Source organism: Salarias fasciatus, chromosome 19, assembly GCF_902148845.1.
Source record: "Salarias fasciatus chromosome 19, fSalaFa1.1, whole genome shotgun sequence".
NCBI classification, from domain to species: Eukaryota; Metazoa; Chordata; class Actinopteri; order Blenniiformes; family Blenniidae; genus Salarias; species Salarias fasciatus.
In genome coordinates this window covers 13,938,968-13,960,372 of record NC_043763.1, presented here as the reverse complement: position 1 = coordinate 13,960,372, position 21,405 = coordinate 13,938,968, and the positions used below count along the sequence as shown (strand labels likewise).

The 21,405-nt window shown below is 43.7% G+C and overlaps 1 protein-coding gene across 6 annotated transcripts in view; it reads right to left on the bottom strand.

Moving 5' to 3' along the window:
* qkia (QKI, KH domain containing, RNA binding a) overlaps window positions 1–20,105 on the bottom strand; it is an 81,220-nt gene extending 61,115 nt beyond the window's left edge. For all 6 annotated transcript variants that reach the window (XM_030116604.1, XM_030116607.1, XM_030116603.1 and 3 more), the window contains exon 1: window positions 19,677–20,105. In XM_030116604.1, coding sequence (XP_029972464.1) covers window positions 19,677–19,821 — 145 coding nt within the window. In that variant the 5' untranslated portion in view covers window positions 19,822–20,105. The remainder of the gene's footprint in view (window positions 1–19,676) is intronic.
* Between the last annotated feature and the right edge of the window lie 1,300 nt (window positions 20,106–21,405).

The following is a 21,405-nucleotide window of genomic DNA, read 5'->3' as shown; positions in this document are numbered from 1 at the left end:
AGTGAAATGTAGTGTCGAGCATACATTTGAGTGCTCGTATCCTTATCTGTTATGTAACGTCATCAGGCAGGTCTATGATTGGTCCAAAATTTATGCAGTATGATCTCGAATCAAAATGGACTATTTTCACTAAGAGGAAGAACAGAAAGCCGTGCAACATATGGCATTGCCCAAAGAGAAAACAACCGAGATCGCCTGAAGTCAGGGAAGAGCTGCTCTCCAAGAGGCATGGCCTGCCAAGTGCTCGGAAAATCACAAGTGCGCTCCAGAGGGTGTTTCAAAGAAAACTGGTGATTGTACACCTTATGAATTACACTTTCCTTCAGTCTGCTCCATGAACTTAAAAGACAAATACAATTCTTCAGTTCGGTGAATTGTACAGTGAACACAGGCTGGGTTGCATTTGACTCAACAAAAGTCGCATGTTGATTCAAGCTGTAACTGTCACTTAACTCCTACAACAGCAGCGGTGGATAAACAGGCGCAGTGATTGTCCCACCAAAACGAAGGAAAATACCTCTAAAGTAAGCCAAAATAAGTGAGACCCCAGAGGGAACACTGGTGCCAGTTCAGCTCGATAATCAGTGAGACAGTCATCAAAAAACTGTCATGAGTCCAAGAAGCACAGTGTCATGCAATGTGCTGTGATGGCAGTTCAACAGTGTTTTTTTTTTAAGGCAAGAACAAAAAAAAACAGCATTAATGTTGTCCCAAAAACCAGCAGTTTTCAAAAGAATCAGCACATATCTGAAAAATCAAGTAGTGACATTCCATTTACTGAAGTTGCATTAACACTTCATCTGGTGATTACTCTGCATCTGTGGGACTGCTGTGTTAAATAACAGACCACTTTTAGAGTTATTCTGCTCTGTTTTAATGCGTAATTTTAAATACACAAACAACAATTTCCCAGAGTCATTCATGTCAATATGAATGTTCCTGTTGCGAACATAAAAAAAAAAGGAACACGCACCCAGGCTGAACACAAGGGAAATTAGGATATTCCTTACTCTTTGTATTTTCTCAGAAGTAATCATAACAAAAAGAGGACACAAGGACTTGGAACTGAATGCAAGGTAAATTCAATAATGAGTTATAACAACAAAACAGGCTGAAATCGTAGGTGTCACAGGTACAACGATTGTAGGCATGTTTGTCAAATCCATTATTTTAGTCAGTAAGTCACTAGCATTTAAAGGGGCTGTATCATGCTTTTTTAGCTAGTCCAAACCCTAGAAATGGCATTAACATGGTAATAGTTTATTTTTGGCGCTAAGGAAAAGTCATTTTGTGTGAAATAAAAGATTTTCTGGGGCTAATTCTGAAACCTGGGAGAGAAAACGCTCTGGTTCACTGAAAATCCCGCCTCTCCCCCTGTGGACTTTGACCGACAGCGTACTTCAACCAATCAGCGCTTCAAAATAAATACACTGGCTAGTTTTACCTCTTTAGCTCTAGCTTCTCTACACGCAAAGACACGGGAAAACGTCTTTTCCTGTTAGAAACTCACCAAGCGCAGACCCTTCAGACTCTTGCTCTTGCTTGATTGTTACTTTCAGACGATGGTTAAAGTTTATCTCCGTAATCGGAGTTAGAAAAAGCGGCAACGCTGATTGCCGAGGGCCTGCGGGAGGGGGGCTCAGGGGAGCCATCTTCTCCGTGTGACGTCAACATGGGAAATAGAGCGTTTTCACGGGTGCGGGAGGGGCTGCCTCTCTGAGCAGCAGAAAAACGAGGAAAGCTCAAACACACATAAACGAAGGAAAAAAATGCTTTGGGGGTGTTTTTAGTGAGTACATAACTATAAAACAAGGTTAAAACATACAAAAAGTGAATTTTGCATGATGCAGCCCCTTTAATATCTTAACCTGAGGATACAGGAAAACAAGAAAATCAGTTAAAAATTACTTAACATTGATATGTTCACTGTCGATCGTGACAGCTGGCAGCCCACCATCACTCAGACTTTAAAACAATATAAATGTATACAATTCTTTGGCAGGTCTACATGCAATTTGCATATCAAATCATTGAGCGTGAGCAGGAGCACGTTGATCAGAATGGGAGAGGTACATCTCCCGGTAGCATCTGTAAAACACACTAATCAAACTAAATGTACACAGTGGAAGAAGTATCCCTTCTTGTTTTCTAAAAATATGTTTTGATCGTGTTCTTTCAGATTTGGTTCAAAGAAAATGGGTGAATCATTTCCATAATTCCTTAAAAGAGCTGGAACATTAATCTGTGCTTCCCCACATTCACCATTATACTGTCCCTGCCCCCAGCTTAAAAGTGAAATGAGTGCTGCAGACAGTATCTGCAGAGCTATTAGGACCTCCATCTAAAATTAGAAAAAGGGATCATCACATTTGATGATGTGGAACTGCTTTATGGGGCTGTCTGTCGGTGTGAGGGGGGGCTGGCAGCTCAATGAGCCATAGGAGTGCCAGTTTTGTGCACTCGGTGGGGTCTGCTGTGGAGTGAGGTGAAGCTGACGGGGAGGGCCAGCTCAATACTCAACCGTAATGGTTTATTCCTAATGGCTGCCGCAAGGGGCCAAAGTTCATTACTCACTGTGTGGGGGGAGGTTTTTTTTTTTTTTTTTTTTTTTAGACTTGTACGTGCATGCACAATCTCAGATTTACACATGAGGAAGGCACCCCGAGGCGAAAGAATAAGGTGGGAAGCTTCAGAAACAGTTTACTTTCCTACACACACACGCACACACACTTCCCTGAGAGGAAGCAGCAGGGACTGTGAGTGTAGTAGTTAACAGCAAGCTAAAAGCTCTTTCTCAGAGCACTTTCATATTATTCCTAATTATTCCATGATTGTGAAAAAATGAGTTTTCAGCTAATACTTCCTCTCTCCCCGGTTCACCTTTTAAAGTAGCCCTATGCGCCGGCTCAGCTGAAAAAGCCAACCTAATGCACACAAATGCAGACTCAGGCTCCCTCTGACAAGAAAAAAAAACACCCAGCAAAGATAGGCTATTTTACTGCTGCTTTTGCCATCTGAACGGGGCTGCGATATGTAGCGTTAAATTGGAAGCCACAGCAATAGTCATTTAACAGGCCGGCTTTAAGAGAGAAGCACGGTGAGCTGAAAATGGCTTCACAAATTTGAGAGGATATACTTGGTCAAAGAAAGAGAAACAGCTTCAAACTGATCAACAACACGTGGAGAGACTGAGTGTGTCTTCCTTCCGTTGTACAGTACCGATATGTCTACAGCCTTCTGCATTCATTAAGGTGACAGTTTGCAACAACAAAACTGAATGATGACGGCAGTGGTCAAAACTGACACGTGAATCAGAACAAGCATGAACGGCAAAGCAGAAAAAAAAAAAGTTGGTGGTTTTTTACAAGGCAACTGTTTTTAGCAACGTGAGGCTCAAAGCATGCAGTGCTCAATCCCTCCTCTGCTTCAGCCCGTTTAACTCTACAGCCAAGTGTTAGTTAATACAAACATCCACAGATTAACTGATCACAGTAAATCTGTGGATGCAAAGGTTGCAATAACTGACCAATTTCCAGCATTGGTCAAAAAACATTATCAAACTAAAAATATATATTTTCTAAATTAAAAAAAAATATATAAATATAAGTTGGCCTCTATCATTTTAAATTTTTTGCATAAAAATAAAGACTAAAACACGCCAATGGGTCATGTGGAAAAGGAACTGACAGACAAAAAGTAACGTGTACAACAGCTTAAAGGTGTATTGACAATCGGCTGTAAGTCAATGAAGAGACAGCCCCCCTTCTTTTCACCCTTGCTTGACTAAAGCTGGAGTTTATAACTATCAGGGCAAAGGGTTGGGTACACTCTGGACAAGGGACTAACAGAAATACACACAAACTTGATACAATTATTCAGATGAACCAAATCAAACGTGATCACAGTGAGCTTTTCTATGGGTTTAATGACAACAATCAAATTTCTCATTCGGTGCAATCTGAACTGTGACTTTATCACAACACCACCTAAATATACACTGGCAACACGGGCACCAGGAAACAACCATGTTATTCTCTCAGGCCTCAGACATGCCTTACTAACAGGCCTTCACTCTTGCACAGACACAAACATCCTAAAACAATGCAAAGGATGCCTTGCCAAATGAAGCACAGGATGCAAGCTCTGAGTTCAGCTAGATGTGAGAAAATGAGATAAGAGGAGGGAAGAATAGCAGGATGAACAGTCAGGAAGCATGCTTATAGGATGTGTGTGTCTGTGTCACTTCTGGAACTATTTTAAGGAGACTTTAGCAGTGAAATGATGTCCTCTGGTCTTTGCCTTGAGGGCCCTCCTTTTTCCTTTGTCCACTACTTGCAAGGACTTAAGAAAAGTGACATATCCTGTCAGTGGCCAGAGCGACTCCTGAACAGCGGCACCAACGTACGGCAGAATAACCACAGACTTGAAACACCAGCCCACCACTCTTGAGGATCTACAAACACTAACCGCTCTTCGGTTCTTAAATAAATTTCTCCAGTGTGTACACGCAGCTGGCCCCTCTGTCACGCAACAATGGCAGGAAAGGTCCAGCTGTCAGAAGAGGAAACGAGAGAGGACGAAGCTGGAAGGAAAGGCTCCGACTGTCAATGTGACTGGAGAAGATAACATGCACTCTGCTTCCTGTTCCCACCCCTGTAGCTAAGGAAACCACACTGCACACAACCAATGGTGAGGATGGTAGGGAAGAGGGAGGACAATTTGTCACACTCCTTACACTAGTTTTAAAAAGATCCAGCTATGTGTGTATGCGATCTAATCTTCACATTCACTTCCTGAAGGGATAATACAATCACAAATGGTTAAGAATGGGGGTGCGCTACATTTAGATGATCACATACAAACACTAACAAACAGCTAAGGAGAGAACGGATAAGAAAGAGAGATTCCTTTTTAACTGCAAATCTTGGGTAAATCCTTACATCAACCATGAACACTGATTTTTGGCAAAGAACAGATGGGAGCAGCAGAAGCCTGCCACAAGTACATAATTGAAAATGTCAACAAATAAAAAGTCTCATTTATTCTATGCTTGGGATGTGGATGAGTGAAGGGATTACTATATGATAGGTACCGATGCCACATAACAGTGACAGAAGAAAGTTTGGGTTGACTGCCTTTTAAATTGGTTTTACGGTCTATGAATTAGCACCACTTTCTGTGATGTTTTGGTTTCTTCATCCGTCTGCGGAGAAAAGTTGAAGCGCAACAATGACACACGAGAGAGGTTTGTTACTTACAGAAGACTGGTCAATACAGAGAGGCAACAAATGGAAACACATCTGAGAAGGTATGCAGGGTACCATCTGTCTGCCCAGCGGGGGTAACACCACCATTATTCAAAAATGTTAAACACTGCTACTCAGAATAGCACTTTGATGATGAAAATTAAAGCTTAAAATAAACAACTGAACATGACCATTTTCTCAACTGGTTGATTAACCAAGTGTTTAAAATGTTTAATGCTTGTCTTCCCTAAAAGATGGGGCTAAAAATGTTGCGTTTAGTTCCAACGAGCAGCCAACATCTAATGATATTTCGTTTATTGTCATATAGGACCAATAGAAGCAGAAAATATTCACCCTTACTAAACGGGAGATGTTAGTTTGAAAATGGAAAAAAAAAAAAGAATAGCGTGATAATTATCATGCAATTAATTAACTTATCAAAGCAGCTCCAGACAATCCAATTTGACTATTAACTCCTACCGTTATAAATGTTATGTTGTCAGCCTGAACCGCTCTGCTGGACATAGAGCGGCAATTTAATGATTCTCAACTAAAACACCTTTCAGAAAAATGGAAAACAATTCAACAGGATGTCAAAACTAAGTCTGAGGGACTGGTACGTTCAATGTAGAAGACCAGTGAGGCAAAAAACACAAACACTCCCGCATAAAGTCACGAGGTGATACCTGACCCGAGACACTGGTGCTTCGACACTCTCCAAATAATCTTTTCATCTTTCCTCCCCCAAAGGAATACCTGCTGTAACTTCACCTGGTGTTTAACCATCACTACACTGAAGTGAACTTTGCAGATGCAACACTGAACCTGAACACGACGTCTGCTGACGTAGAGCTCCGAACGCAGGGAAACAGACAGGTTACGTCAAAAAGTCTGCGTATTAGTCCGTCTGTGTCAGCTTGTTTCTTCCCCAGGCGCAGGGCCTGCTGGGGCTTGTAGCTACCATCTTAAGTTCCAGTCCAACAGCCACTCAGTCGCTGTCCCTGGGTGTGACAACACACAGACTCACATCACAGCTGCTGTTGTGTCTTTGCGCCGGCTCTTCATTGTCTGCACAGCCTGACGGGCCTTTTTTTTTTCCCTCCAGGATCTGAATCTTACCACTTCAAACGCCTACTCTTGTACAATACAAATTAGACAAGCAGGGGGGAAAAAATGTGTTAAATATCTGGGTGGATATGCATGGTCCTCTGCCAAAACTTTGATTCTTTTGAGCCAAGTATTGAGGAACGGACTGTGTAAGTGTTAGGTAGTCAAAAGTCAAACTTGATGAAGAACACACAGGCATTATTTTAAATGCAGAAAAAAAAATCCTCGTTTGCCTTTCCACATAATAGGACTGCTGATCTTGAAGGACAGGCACAAAAGAAATGAGAAGGAACGGACTTCCCGACCTCCTTTATCTGAAGATCATAAGACGACACGTCTCTGTTTGGTCTGCTTGTCTGGTGCTGGAGATCATTGGTTTTTATCTGTTTTGTCTGCCAGCCCATACTGAACGTAGCTCCAAGAGCATTTCAAAAACAAACATGTTGAAAGCTCCATAACAACTAGGTCAGTGTCATAATGGGAGGAAATGGAGAGGGATGAGGAGCAAAAAAAAAAAAAAAAGAAGCTGACTCAACTGTCATTAACAAAGCTTCCACTATACTTAAGCCTTTAAACATCGATCTCCCTCAAAGCGCTTGGGTGCGAGGGCTTAACAAATCTGCAAGCGCATATACATGTGAACAATTACGGCTGGCGGGTACAGCAGTCATGTTGTTCTCTGCCGACTGACACGCCAGCCTGGCAGTGAGTGAACGCAGAGCCGAGAGCGTACTGGGGTGCCGAGCGCAGACAGTCAGAGCTGGGCTGATGCAAACCGACAGACCACGTTGCAGGCCTTTAATGTCACCGCTGGTCCTCACATGAAAGAGGCGATGTAGCCCCAAGGCTGGATTTTCGCCACACATAGTCGCACACGACTGGCGAGGGAAGCTGCGAGAGAGAAAAACAAATGGGAGCAGAGAGTGGACGGAGACATAAATCTGAAGAAACAGGAGATGAGACGGGGGGAACAGAGAGGCAGAGGGAAAAGAGTGCGACGGGAGCTACAGAGTCATTCTGCTAAAATAAATAGGTATAAAGACAAAGCCAGGAAAAATGAGTCATTCCCTCGGGAGAACAGGCACCGATTTTCTCCACTGGAAAACACTGCAGCATCCTACCTCATCCAGAGCACTACATTATCAAAATATAAAATAAACAGATGAGTGGGATGCATGTACGTGTTAAAAACAGAGAGGGAGAGATCAGAGAAAGCTGCGCGTCTATGAGAGCATATGAGGAGCAGACCGAACAGGTTTTCACATCGTGATGAGGGAGGAGGAGAGCAGAGATAGAACTAAGGTCTGGTTCATCGAAAGTGTCAGACACTCAATAAAAATAAGGTTGCAGGAAGAACTCCCATCACAAACAGCCTAAACTCACGTCAGACAGACACTCTCGTGGAAAGCCGAGACGAGGAGAGGGGAAGCCAGGGCAGTGCAGTGGGCTGGAGACAAGGATTAGACGGGACAGACAGGAGCAAGTCCATCTCCTGGCGGGCTATTCTTCACCTTAAGGTGTCAACGGCAGCTGGCACCTTGGCACCTCGCTCAGGGCCACACCTGCCTCCCATGCTGTGCCTGTACACCCTCCACCCCCTGCAGCAATTCATCCGACTTCAGCTTAAACACCACCTATGCTAGGGAAATAATGCAGTCTTCTGCCACTAGTCAGCGCTCACAGAGTGCTTTCAGGCAGAATTTTAAAAACCATGTGGTTGGAAGTGAAAACGTATCCTGTTATAATTTGGCTGAGTGGCATATATACTTTTATTTAACTGAAAAAAATAAATATAAATTCTGTTGACCATGTGGAGCAGTAGCTTGTGTTGCTGCCATCATTTACCCAGAAGCTGGGCTTCTGGGTAGTCTGAGTAGGTGATGCTGCTCTCAATGACAACGATTCAGCTTCCAGCTGGATGAAATTCTTGTATCACGGTCAAAGTGTATCCTTAAGGCCACAAAGGGCTTTTAATACACATTATACTTGAGTGTTCAGAAAGTCCCACAATTATTCAATTCAATTTTTTGCAACGTCAACACAGGAATTAGTCACAGGGAACATCCCCATCTCAAACATATATCTAATCCAAAAGTCAAAGGATGACAACAAAGTCAAGTTTCTGCGTCAGTGAGCTTGTCCCGACACGTCCTGGAAGAAATTATACGCACCAGACAGACGGGAGGAGATGTAATCTCATTCAGAACGATAACAACACACCACCATCTAAGCATTTCACAGACAATGGTCCTCAATCATCACTGAACTTCAATGTCAGGGGCTTTGGTCAAGGGGCTTCAGAGAAGTGGGTAAAAGAGGGTAAGTTGGGTAAGATATTTCAATACCACCACTCTCCTGTATCTATTAAGTGCTGCATAGAAGATGCAACAACAATCTGAGTACAGTTTGTGAGCTGAGGACTACACAGTGACATTGAACTGTTCCAGAGTTCAGTTATCAAGCACGGCCAGGGTTTGTGAAAATAAGTAAGATATTCAGGAAGGGAGTGAGAGCACAGTTTCTGACTCATCAGCAGAAGTTTGTTACTGGCAGTATGACGTGCATGTCACAGTCGTGGTATATTGTAATCACATCTGCCTGTAAACTACAGAGCCAGTGAATTGAAGCTATCACATTATGGTTATAATAAAAACAATTATGGAATCACCTGTATCACAGATATTTTTTCTAACCTGCTTGAGAGAATGAAGCTTTTCTATATCCATAGTGCACATTAATGCAACAGCTGTTAATACTCTCGGCACAACTCCCGTAAGACCGTGTGCGAGACAGAAGAGAACGACAGAGCGAGGACGTCGGAAATGTGACGGCAGCTGAGCCGCGCTACTACAGTATTTTCTCTTTGGCACTTCTTCTCTCTGTTTGTGAAAACTCTGCTGCTAAATTAGGATTTAGCTTTATTGAAGAGCTTAAAAAAGTCTGCTTATCAGGAGAGAGTTTTTGTTGATATGAGAGCATATGGATGGTTTAGCTGTTGCAAACAGTGTTGACAGCGATTGCGAAACAATGCTCCTCTGGAGATGTTGCAAATTTGAGACAAAGTGAGCAGAGTAACAAATTATTTTCCTCTCGGGTTAACTAAAAAAAAAAAAAAAATCATGGATTACTTTAACACACACATCTATTATGAAACTTTATATGTAAGGCCATAATCTGAAAAAAATTAAACAAATGCATTTCTGTGCAACAGTGTTGGTGGCTTAGGAAGGTAGATGTAAACTTGGGAGTGGGGAGGAATCAACAGTTCAGCTGGGGTGTCTGCCAACTCTACTTCAGAAGTTTGATGTCCCGTGATCCAGTGAGCAAAGCATTTTCGTTTGAGAGGCTCTCAAACATACACCCCTTTCCCACTGACCAAAAAACCCGTTTAAAGCCGCTAATAATCAGGTCGTCACAGCAGTGGGAAAGGGTTTAATTGGCATTTCAACCCAGATCGATAGACCCAGCAAGGGACCTGGGTTTTAAACGGCTTGCCTCCAACCGGCTTCAGTGGGAAAAGGCAGCAACGGGTCGACGCGGAAATTTAGGCAATGATGTCGATGGAGCGTGCCTCTGTTAATGCCGTTGTTGTTTTTGGATACAGCGTGGGATATCCTTCGTCAAGATGACCCAGCATTGGCTGGTAACGCCACAGCAGCGATTTAAGGAATGAATGTGAACTGATTAACAAGAACTTGTTAAACCGACACTTTGGCCAGCACCAAAAACTTTTACTTCACCTGAAAATTGATTTGCACGTGTCACGTTCCTTACGCTCAATCAAATTCAGCTGATGGTTGTATTTTCTTTACAAATATGAAGCAGCGAGCTCCAGAAAGTGAAATTATATTGGATTCTTCTTGCTAAATTGCAATTGATAGAGAAATATACAGAAAGTAATCTTGGTAGTAACATTTCAGTGTTCGCTTTTTTTTTTTTTTATCAAAACAATACTTGCAGCAACAAGTTCAATGAGGAAAATTGCTTCTCTTGTCAACAAAAACAAAGACATGCTAAAAGTCTGAGCTATAATCATTCAACTTTTAAAGCGGCAGTATGACCAAAAGCCCAAAAAACATAGTATTTAAGCTTGTCCGCCCCAAATTCAAGCGTTTAAAAGCTGTGGTATGTACATCACTGTACAGCTAAGATAAATAACCCAGTGACAGATAAACACAGTCAAAATGCACCACACTGTTGTGGGCTGACAGTCGCCACTTGTGTGCATTCTTCAGCGTGAACTGATAGGAATGACCCAGTGTGTGCGTCTGGCCCATTAAAGCACAAAAAGCTATTGTGGATCATTTGCTGAGGGGGAGGAAGCGAGAGACGAGGGGTAGCGTGTGGAGCCAAGTGGGGTGGGGGGGGGGGGGGGGGGGTGGGGGGGGGGGGGGGGGGGGGGGGGGGGGGGTCTAACCTTCCTCATAACCAAGCAGATGACCTCATTCACAGCACATAGGAATCCTCTGTCTCCCCCCACTGTTCTTCATCACACTCACCATCCTCTCATCGCTCTCAGCTGCATCGCTCGTCTTTCTTTTCTCTTTTTTTCTTTCGGTGAATACAATCAATCAACTGAGCGGGACTTGTGCTCGTTTAGCCTTTGCTGTAGACGACACATTCTTTCCTGGCTCCGCGAGACAGTCCTTCCTGTGTTACACACGGTGCTACTGAGGCCCTTTGTTTCATCAATTAAAACCTAATCATACAAAACCACCTATTGTTTCTGCCCTGTAATCTCCTCCCAACCGTGGCACTGATAAGGACAGATAGACTTAAGCCTCACCGCAAACAGACAAGCGGCGAAAAACACTGAACAAACATTACAGGCACCGAACCGCTGCACAAGTCGGACTTCATCCTATGCTGCTACCAACAATCGATACGGACTGGATCTGCCACACGTGTGTAAATTACGCTACGCAAGCCATGTTTTGCATCACAAGCCAACACAGTGGAGCAGACGGCTACTCTTACAAAAAAAAAAAAAAAACACAACTGTGCAGCATATGTCACTGAGACAGGGGACTACTTTACAGCAACTGAGACATTAGGCAATTTCAGACAAGGCTTTCGAGTTCAGAGTTCACACAACATTATTGATCCCACATGACCAATACCTTTTTAGCTTTCCAACTCAATAGATGCAGTCTGCATATAATCCCATAAAGGTAAAATATCAAGACCAAAAAAGTATGTAAATAAAAGAGAATTAATATAATATTACAAGGTATTAATTAGGTAATGATAGGAGCAACAAGACAGCCATAAAAATATTTTAAAATGGATTTTATCTGTGATTATTTTGTAAAGAAATCATTGCCAGACTTTCCTTGAAGAAAAAAAAAAAACTTTACGCGACCAATGGGTGCGCTAAAATGACGCAATATGACATAAGCAAGGTTGACCGATATGATTTTTATGTTTCTCTTTTGTACCGAGGTCATGCTCAATCTACCAGGATGTGATCTAAGTTTATATGGTGTCATTCCACAACGGCTGTCATCAACGGGCTCAGGTATCGACATTTTCACTCAAATTGTAAAGGTTTGTTTTAGGCATGTTAGCCCTTTTACAAAGAATTTGAAGCAGTAAGGCACAACATCTTCAATTCACTGTCCTCCTCATCACAACGATCCCATTTGTAAAAAAGACTGATGAGGAAAGTGTCTTGGAGACAGAACAACAAAGGTTGATCCCATTGCACAAACTGTAAAATGATAACTCTGCAGATCAACTGGAAACTTATTCCGGTCGGAAATTATCCGTTGCGTGATTTAAAAAAAAACAAACATATGGATTAACAATGATTGCCGTTGTGAACTGTGAAAATCTGCACCTGGACAACCTGAAATCACTCAATGCAAAAAAAAAAAAAAAATCAAGAGTTGAACAGGAAAGCAAACGGTTTTATGCATGACTGAGGAGAGATGAAACAATTAGCTTAATGTGTTATCCTAAAATAAGCTCTTTTCCCGACATCCTAAACTCTCACACAAAGACTTCTTAAAGCCCTGCAGCAAAACCGCTCTGAGGACGTCCCCATTGTCATTATTTCACTCTCTTTTCACACCTGAAATGAGATTCATCCATCCTGCTTTACTGTCTCAAAATAAACTTCCAAAGTCTTTAGAGCAATGTTCACATATTCAGGCATAAATGCGAAGTATTTCAGGACAGGCAGCCCAACACATACAAAAACAATGGGGCATCTTTCCACAACATGTTCTGCATTTAATAAGCAAAGCTGGTTAAACAGTGACTGTTCTCGTTAACAATAATAAAACAAATGTGAACACCACCCTCACGCCTGAAAGTTCAACACACAAACAATTCTTTAGTATGGAAATCAGTTTTCTTTTTTTGTTTGAGGCAGAAGAACTGAAAGATGTTGGTGTAAAAAAATAAATAAATAAAAGATGCATCAGATACCAAATCTCTGGATAAAGAGCTGACACCGATAATGTTCCCAGTGGCTCATATTGGATGTCAGAAAGCTACGAGGAGTCTCTACCTGCTGCCACCACACTTCTGCGGCCCTCAGGGAAGCTCGTGGCAGCACATCCTGCTCCCGCCAGGCTTCACAGGAACAATACAGGCCACTGAGAGAAAGGTAAATTATTCATCTCCGATTCATCGGCGTGCCAGCAATTGGTGGAGAAACGAGGCACAGGATGCAAACCACAGGTAGGCCAATATGCTCGGGTGCATTAAAGAGGACGGGGCTAATGAACCCCTTCGAACTACAAGGTTTGGAAAGACCGCACATATAAACGCTCCAGTTACAGATACAGGAGCTTGTATGTCATGGAATGAGATATTGGCAAACACTGCAAGTATCTGATTGCAGGAGCTTCTTATTAGCGGCAATAAAGAAATTGAATCAAAAGGTATTACTCCCACTTCCAGATTTTTAAAGTAAACTACATTTTCCTGAGAGACCCATTCAAGTCGAGCTAAGATGCACTACGAGAGTGTGAGGGGAAAACAAACACCAGGCTGGAGGTTAAGTGCTGTGACTGTGCTCCTGGTGAAATTCCTGAGCTGGTTGCCAACACTTGCTTGCCATTCCTCCACTGAAAGGAGAAAGAAAATGAATGCAGATTGGTGGGCGAGCGAGCGAGGAACAGAGTGAGCATTCAGCCATTTTTTTTTTTTTCCAGTGATAAAAAAATGGAGAAGAAAACAGGAAATGTGGACAAAATGTAGCTGGTAGGATTCCTGAGAAGCCGCATTGTCAGTCGCTGTATGCGCTGTGACAGCGTAGAGACGTAAAAACAAGAGGAAAGAGAAGGAGCCAGGCAATAAGGGGAATACTATGCGAGAGGCGAGTGTGAGAGCTATTTGAAGCACTCAAAGAATGTAGCAGGGTGGGGCCCTCACTTCTCCAAACCGAGAAATATTGTGTGAGCTGCTTCTCCTCACAAATGTGTCATGGAAGAAAGGAATAAGAGACGATTCGTGATGTAATGTAAATTAATCAGAAGAGGAATGAGAGTCAAGCCCACCTCTGTGGGAGAAGGTAAAATAAAAACCAGCTTGTCACCACAGCAAAGAAAACAAAATCCCTCCCCCACCCTCTCTCTCTCTCTCTCTCTCTCTCTCCCGCTCTCTGTCTGTCTGAAGGAAAAACAAACCAGTGACTTGCCTTATTCATAATACTTTCCTGTCTAACTTCCCAAAGATACTTTTTTTCATAAGAGAGAGAAAAATAAAACTGAGAAAAACACACTGAAATAACCGGGGTCAGGAGCAGAGGGAGGAGCAACGAGTTCAGAAAAGGGAATAAGCAACTCCATTTAATGAACAGGGAGGTCCATGTCAAGAAGATGTTGTAATGCAATTATTACAAAACCCCTGAAACATCTTCCGCTTTAACCCTGCTTGTCATCAGCTCGTAAAACACACTGAACCATGACTTCTGTTTTAACACAAACCACACCGCCGAAACCCCCCGTGCATCTGGTTGCACTGTTTTCTGTTCATTTTGACGCAATTGCTCTGCTTTGCAAGCTTCAGGGGGGAGAAAAAAATGGGGAGAGATAAACTGCCTCCAGCAATATGTTGTCTAACAGCCTGCAGTAATATAAGGGAAGACACTTAGTCTTGGCGACAGCGCACCAGATAGTCAGCCAGGCAGTTGGGGTAGGGCATGAAGACAGGAGGCCAGGCGGAGGCAGAAGTGATAAGGAGGCCCCAGCACCCACGGGATTGAGGCCTGAGATAAGAGCCCGGAGCTGTCGTTGGATGACTTTATCATGCAGCATCCACGAGGGGAGTGGCATTGCTGGGGCCAGAGCGGGGCCGGGGGACCCCCGACACTGCGGTGGGGCTGCCGGATTGAAGCCCTGCTCAGCCCCGTCAGAACAAAGACATGCGATGTAAACTCTGGGTCCCGCTACCAACTTTCTACCTCACCCTGTCAGACTTGTGCCACCACATAATTTATTACCAGAGAGGAGAGCCTGAGAGAGAGAGAGAGAGAAAGACCACAGGAGGGCAAGAGAGACGCAGACAAAGAAAGACAGCACAATGCCTGTGATGCTGCTTTTCTCACTGGTGGCGACGGCTCAGTAAACCAGCTCACAGAATGGCTCTTGGTTAATTAAATTCCAGCTTATAAGTGGTGCTTTGGGAGAGAATGCGGGGAGAAGAGAGAGGGTTGCGGTATGGGGGGATATAACAGGTTTCTGCTTGCAACAACAGTCTTGGCCTGACACCACCAATCCTCCCTCCCCTTCAGCCGTTTTCTGTGTTTCCTCACAGCCCTGAGCAGTATCTCACTTTGCGAGCAGTGCTCTATTTTGTTAGCTACAAAATTGATTGCATGTCAGAGGTTACTGAAAGTCTAACCCAATGCTGAGGACGGCCAAGGGTCAACCTGCGGCTGTAACATCACACAAAGCTGTGCGGGGAAAGAAAAACTGGGACTGCGCGGAAGACTGACGGAAACACGGGGCACCAGGTAGAAAATCAACGCAGACTTCCAGCACTTTCCAATTTATCACAATCTGTTCTCTAAACAGCTGTTCCCAAAGGACCAGTTCCCTACAAAGGCACCACAGCGGCCAACAGACAGTCTGTCCCCCGAACACTGACAGCGTTCTCAGGAATGTCCTGGTAAATCACAACGCACAGAGGCAAGGAAAAAAAAACTGTATATGGGGTGAAAAAACTTGGTTTTGCCATGAAAAACACCACAGGAAAGAACAACGTGCCATTTAACCTTTTAGACAAAAAGCACTAAAACAGTCGTGATCGATGGCAGAGTGATATGACTAAAAGATAAATCACTACGTGGACAATTTGCAGTTTCAGGTAATTCTAAACAAAGCCCGGATCAAAACCATTGTTGTTCACATCCCAACGGCAAAATGTGCAAAACTGACAAGAGAAAGCGACAACTTATGTTTTCACGCTGTAAACACAATGCAGAAAAACACAAGCAGCAGCTGCGCAACCATAACAAAATAGTAGCACTTGCAATGAAGCGCACATTGTTTTTCCCGTCGTGCTAACGCCTCGGTAATTCCCTCACTGCCGCCGTGTCTTTTCACACGGGATGAAGGCAAGGCAGCTAATGTTTGCCATCTTCTGGTGAGTCATGAAAAGCTTTTCCTTTCTGGGGTTTCATCAAAAGTTTGCAGGTGAGCAGTGAACCTTGAAAAGGCTTGATCCTTCTTTATTTTTCTTATTTGCTCTATTATTCAAGCGGTTTCTTCAAATAAACATATTGTAATGTGAATGTTTTGTGACTGTCGCTTTCAAAAATATCAAGACAAGCATTTGTCCAGCAGTTATATAATTTTTCCACAAAAACATCCTCCATGATGAAAGCACCAAAAAATACATTCATTTACTAAAAACACTAATTTGTATGAACAGAAAACGCTTCTGTTCTACTACCTCACAACACTGTCGGCACTTCCACTACTGAGCTACATCTCTAGATGTTATACGGTCTGTCTCCTCCTGCCAAGAGAAAATATAGCAATTTGAAGAAGCTTGTTGGCAGGCAGATCGTAAAGAGAAATGAAAAAGCTCCATAGCAGGTGTCACCTCGGGGAGACGAACAACTGCAACGCAAGTGGGTTTCAAAAAGGGGCTGTCAATCGGCCGGAGTGACCTTGAGGGACAGCGTACATATTGGGAGGTGGGGTGGGAGTAGTCCGACACACACTTGGGTGGTGTCGGCTTTCTTTCCGCCCTGGAAACAGCTGTGTAGACATGCACAAAATCGTCAGGGTGGGTGAGGGAGGCGTGCAGCTGTTGGGAGGGTATCCTCCAGAGAGATGGACAAAGAATGAGCTTAATGTCTTCACATGCAACGAGTTACATTTTTTGTTTTTAGTAGTTACACAGACAAAGACAGACTGCTCGGATGTTCAGTCACATTTAATATCTACAAACACTGTTTTCCCCCCTTTCTTTTTTTCCCCCAAGAAATTGTCGATTGCATCAAGAGCGCAATGGAATTTTTCAGACTCAGAAGACATGACATGTAAAGCTTTGCTGAGAGATTTGGACAGTTCCTAACTTTCTCTGGTTTTGGCGCTTTCTTTCCACACAAGGGTTTCTCCTTCGGTCTGAACATCGACAGATGAGACACTCGCTTTTCAAGGAGACAGAACTGATTGAGAAGTCTCCTGCAGATGCACACTGAGGGGAACAAACTACACACACCACACATAATAACTTGTTTGATCACACCATAATAGTACGAGACGAATGTTCCCTTCAGCAGTCTGCCCTGTCTGAAAAGAAGTCGCAGTCAGATGTTTGTCTCGAACGCTGAAAAAGAAAAACGCTAAATTCACAACTATCCTGAACGATCTAAACTGACTATTCTACATTTTTGGAATAGCAGAAACTCAAAAGGCACAAAAGCACCAAACGCAACACATTAAATAAAACCAACACTTTACAAGTATTAGACCGGAGGGGCGGGTTATTCCGAGCAGTGCCGCGGTTTTCTTTCCTCTGTTCAGATCCATAAAACCTGCAGACGGGACTGTAGCAGACGAGGTGGGGCCAGTTTACACCAGTTAAGGGACGCTGCGCCAGAGGAGTTTGACCCTCAATATCACATCAGAGCGTCGCCCCTTCCAGAAAGAGAGAAAACCAAACATTCCCCAAAACAGGAATCCTTTCAGTCTCAGACGGGCCTCCTCAGCGCCTGGGCGGATTTCATCTCACACACACGCAACTTCGACAGACAGGACAAAGTTTGGGCTGGTGCTGTGGAAACCCTTGTAAACCTCACGCATGTGTGACTTCAGGGCTGCGTCGCAGCCAGAGGGGGAAAGATTTCATCTGCTCTCTGAGTTCTGCACCGAAGCTCCAAGACCGGCCAGACCAGACAGACTCCTGAACATTCCCCATGAGTTCCAACGGTGCAGAAAGCAGCTGCAGTTCTGTATGAATTACCCCTGTGCAAGTTTCTTGAAATAACTCTGTTAGACACAGATTTTTCAGGGAGAGCCCAATCGAGAAACAAGCAGTCATACTGAAAATGTAACAGGGAAACCAAATAAAAACATTTTATTGCTCATCAAACTTCTATTAGCAGCATTTTGTAGTTCTTAAAGCTTGGACAAGTCGGATAACTCAAAGTAAATATCAGATGATATTTTTGTGGGTGTTTATGGTGTGCATACAGTTAAAAATTCATGTTTTCACTTGCAGGACCACTCAGAGATGTGTGAAAGTACTGAAATAAAGGCATCCCAGAAAATCCATGATTGATGCATGACTGCTTCAACTTGCAACACAGGGGAAAATATGGGCAGGAAAAAAAAGGCATCATGTTGTTAAAGAGAGATTGCGCTATTTGTATTCCTCGGTGGGCAGGCTGGAGTATCTCCAGCAAGATCGCCTATTTAAATGTAACACTGATTGGATTTAAATTAGTTTCCGTATTCTTTCAGCTCTCCTTGCGGAGTAAAGCGGAAACTCGGAGTTTTGTTTATCACCAATCCGGAAAGCCTGAAAATCTTTTCAGACCGGTTTAGCAACTACATACTCGAGCGTCTACTCATCCGGACATGCAACCGAAACTACCAAGTATGTGTAACTCTTGGTGTCCTCTGAGGCCTGGAGCAGGCTCCACTTTATCCACGGTTATTTTCTGGGTTTTTTTTTTTTTTATCCATCATGGTGTCCAGTCCTGCCATGAACGCGGCGTGGGGACAGTCTGCCAGGGGGGCTGTGGCGCTCTCTAGTGTCCCCTGCTCAGTTACATAAAGCAGAGGTGCAACCTTCCGCTCAGATCAGCTTATGTTATTGATACTATCAACATAAAGGGGGGGTGAAGAAGTGGGGTTTGTCGGAGTAAACAGAGCATAGGGGAGGGGGCGCAGATCCAAAGCAGGAGAAATCTGTGCGGAAGGCGCCGTCGACGAGGCGTAAAGCTTGGCTAGTTGTGAAAACACGACGTGCTGCAGCAAAGAAAGGAAATGTCTCATATTTGAGATCGCTCCGAGATAAATCCCAAAATAAAACACGCAGCTAAAGCGGGGGCAGGTTTGATGAGAAAGTTGAAATAATCCCCTCGCACCCCCCCTCCCAGCACCAACTCACTGGCCATTGTTTGGGCAACAAGCAGCCACATTCCTCCGTGCTGCTGCCTTCGGCCGCTGGGCAACAACTAACACTACCCCCGGTACGACAACCACATAGATAACTATAACACGCCTTTATGGTTCGTGAGAGACACATTTCGGAGCATTTACAGCTCACGGAGGCGAGTTACCGCCGTGGTTTCAGCTCGGTTGGAGAGTTTTAGACAGCCAGGCTGGCTAGCCTAAAATGTGGCTAACCCGAGCTAAACTGCTGGGGGAACATGTGGGGACGAGGCCCCGTTTACCAACCAACACCCCCCGACTTCACACTAAAGTGTGCACTTAGAAGTCATTTGTCATTGTTGTTGGTTTTTTCTTAAACGTAAGAAGAACTGAGTGTTGTTGTGATTTTTTTTCTTTAACTAGCTTGACTTGGAGAAAGTTTTCATCTCGTCGCCAGAGAAAAGTCAGGGGCGCAGCCATAAACTCCGAGGACCCTCGATCCCCCTTGCAAACTCACACACGGGCGGCTGGATCGGCTTTGTTTTTTAGTGGAAGTTGCCGTCGCCCGTCACTACCGGGAGAACCGGTGGGGGTCCGGCCGGTTCTGCAGCAGAGGGACGGTCGGTGAAGCCGACGCCGTGGCTGCTGCGCTGCGGTGCTGGTCACGCGTTCCTCGGGGTTCCCCCTTTCGTTTCTAAACCCACCTCCACCCGAGTAAAAAAAAAAAAAAAAAAAAAATCAATTTTAAAGCCGTCATTACCTTCATCCAGAAGCCTCTCTAGGTGTGTGAAGATGCCGCAGAGGTTTGGCAAACTGGTCATGAGCTTCTTCTCGTTTAATAATTGCATCAAATAGTCGGGACTCGGCCTCGGTCGCTCCTTCACTTCGACCTCTCCGACCATCATCTTTGCGGCGAGAGCGGAGAACAAACCACCGAAACACAGAATCCTCTTTTTCTTTAAAAGAAGAAGAGAAAAAAAAGGAAAAAAAAACTTGCGGCTCCAATCCCTCGCTTCCCTCCTCCGTGAGAGCAGAAGACAGTGTAAAAAAAAAAAAAAAAAAAAAAACCCTGAATGCAGGTTTGGTCGGCTCTGGTGGTCTGAGTGGAGAGGGGGCAAAAAGAAACCGTTATCTCCTTCCAGAGACTCGCGCGCTGTACTCTCCTCTGCGCCGTGTGCGCTCGCGGACGCTCGATTCCTCCACTGTAGGCGCCAAAAGGTCCGGCCTCCTCCGCGCTGACTGGCCACCGGAGAGCCAATCAGAGCTCAGCTCCGAGCCAAGAGGGCGGGGCTTTGGGGCACCGTGAAGTGATTGACAGGGATTCGAGCCAACAGCGTGCAGTGCGCAGGAATGCACATAACACCCATGAAGTGTTGTCAACACTGATTTTTTTCCCTGCTTTCTTCCTTCCAGCACTAAACAGAAACATTAAACCACTCTCTTTTGTCAATTTTTCCTCTTTTTATTGTGTAATCGTTTCAGGTCCCTCTTATTTTAATGCCTACACTCATTTAAGTAGTACAATATCTCACACAATCAATTTATGGGTAATGAACGTCATAGTGACACATATCAAACATGAAAAACACGCAGTCTTGCATTTCTTCACCAAACATTGACATTTCTATAAGTTAAAACTTCTGGATTCTTGACTGGATAATGATTCTATTTAATTTTTTCATCCATACCTCTTCTAGGAGGGTCCGAGGGTTCTGGAGATAATTTCAGCTCACAGTAGGTGAAGGCAGAGTGAACCTGAACACATCACTGCCTCATCACAGGACAAACACAAAGACATGTCATCACAGAGTCACCAATAAGACTCAGATGTGTGATATTTGATTGTGGGATTAAACTTGAGTACTCTGAGAAAACCCATACTTGTACAGAGAAAACATGGACATTCAACACAGTAAAGACCTCCACAGTCTCGTGGCTACATGCCTGTGTTGCCTTTGCATTTGTAAATTTAAATTCCTGATAAGGGATGCTGTTTTACAGTGTGACGCTGGTGAATAAAATTTCATGCAATGCATTGCTTGTTGGACCGTTACATTGTAGAGCACTGGGCTGCAGAGTGATGTGGTGGTTTAGGGTAAACACACAGACAAGCAATCACACACACCTATTGACAATTTTAGGAACTCACATTAACCTCACATGCAACGTTGTCAGCATTTACATCAACTCTCAAAACCACACACAACACTCGTATAAAAGTAAAGTGAAACTATTTAACCATATAGTCAGTGATTACTAATAACTTATTATTGTCTTGAAAAAAATGTGAAAGTTATCAAATATGGTTGCTCAAACAGTACAGTACAGAAAAACACATGAACACATATTGAATCAACACTGAGATCTAAAGTTTTGGAAATTTATTTACATTGTGGGTTTACTAAAAAGTGACAAGGACCCCAAAATGCAACTTCAAACATATAAACCTGTCCACTGCATTTAACCGAAAATTCAAGGGTGCTGCTCAA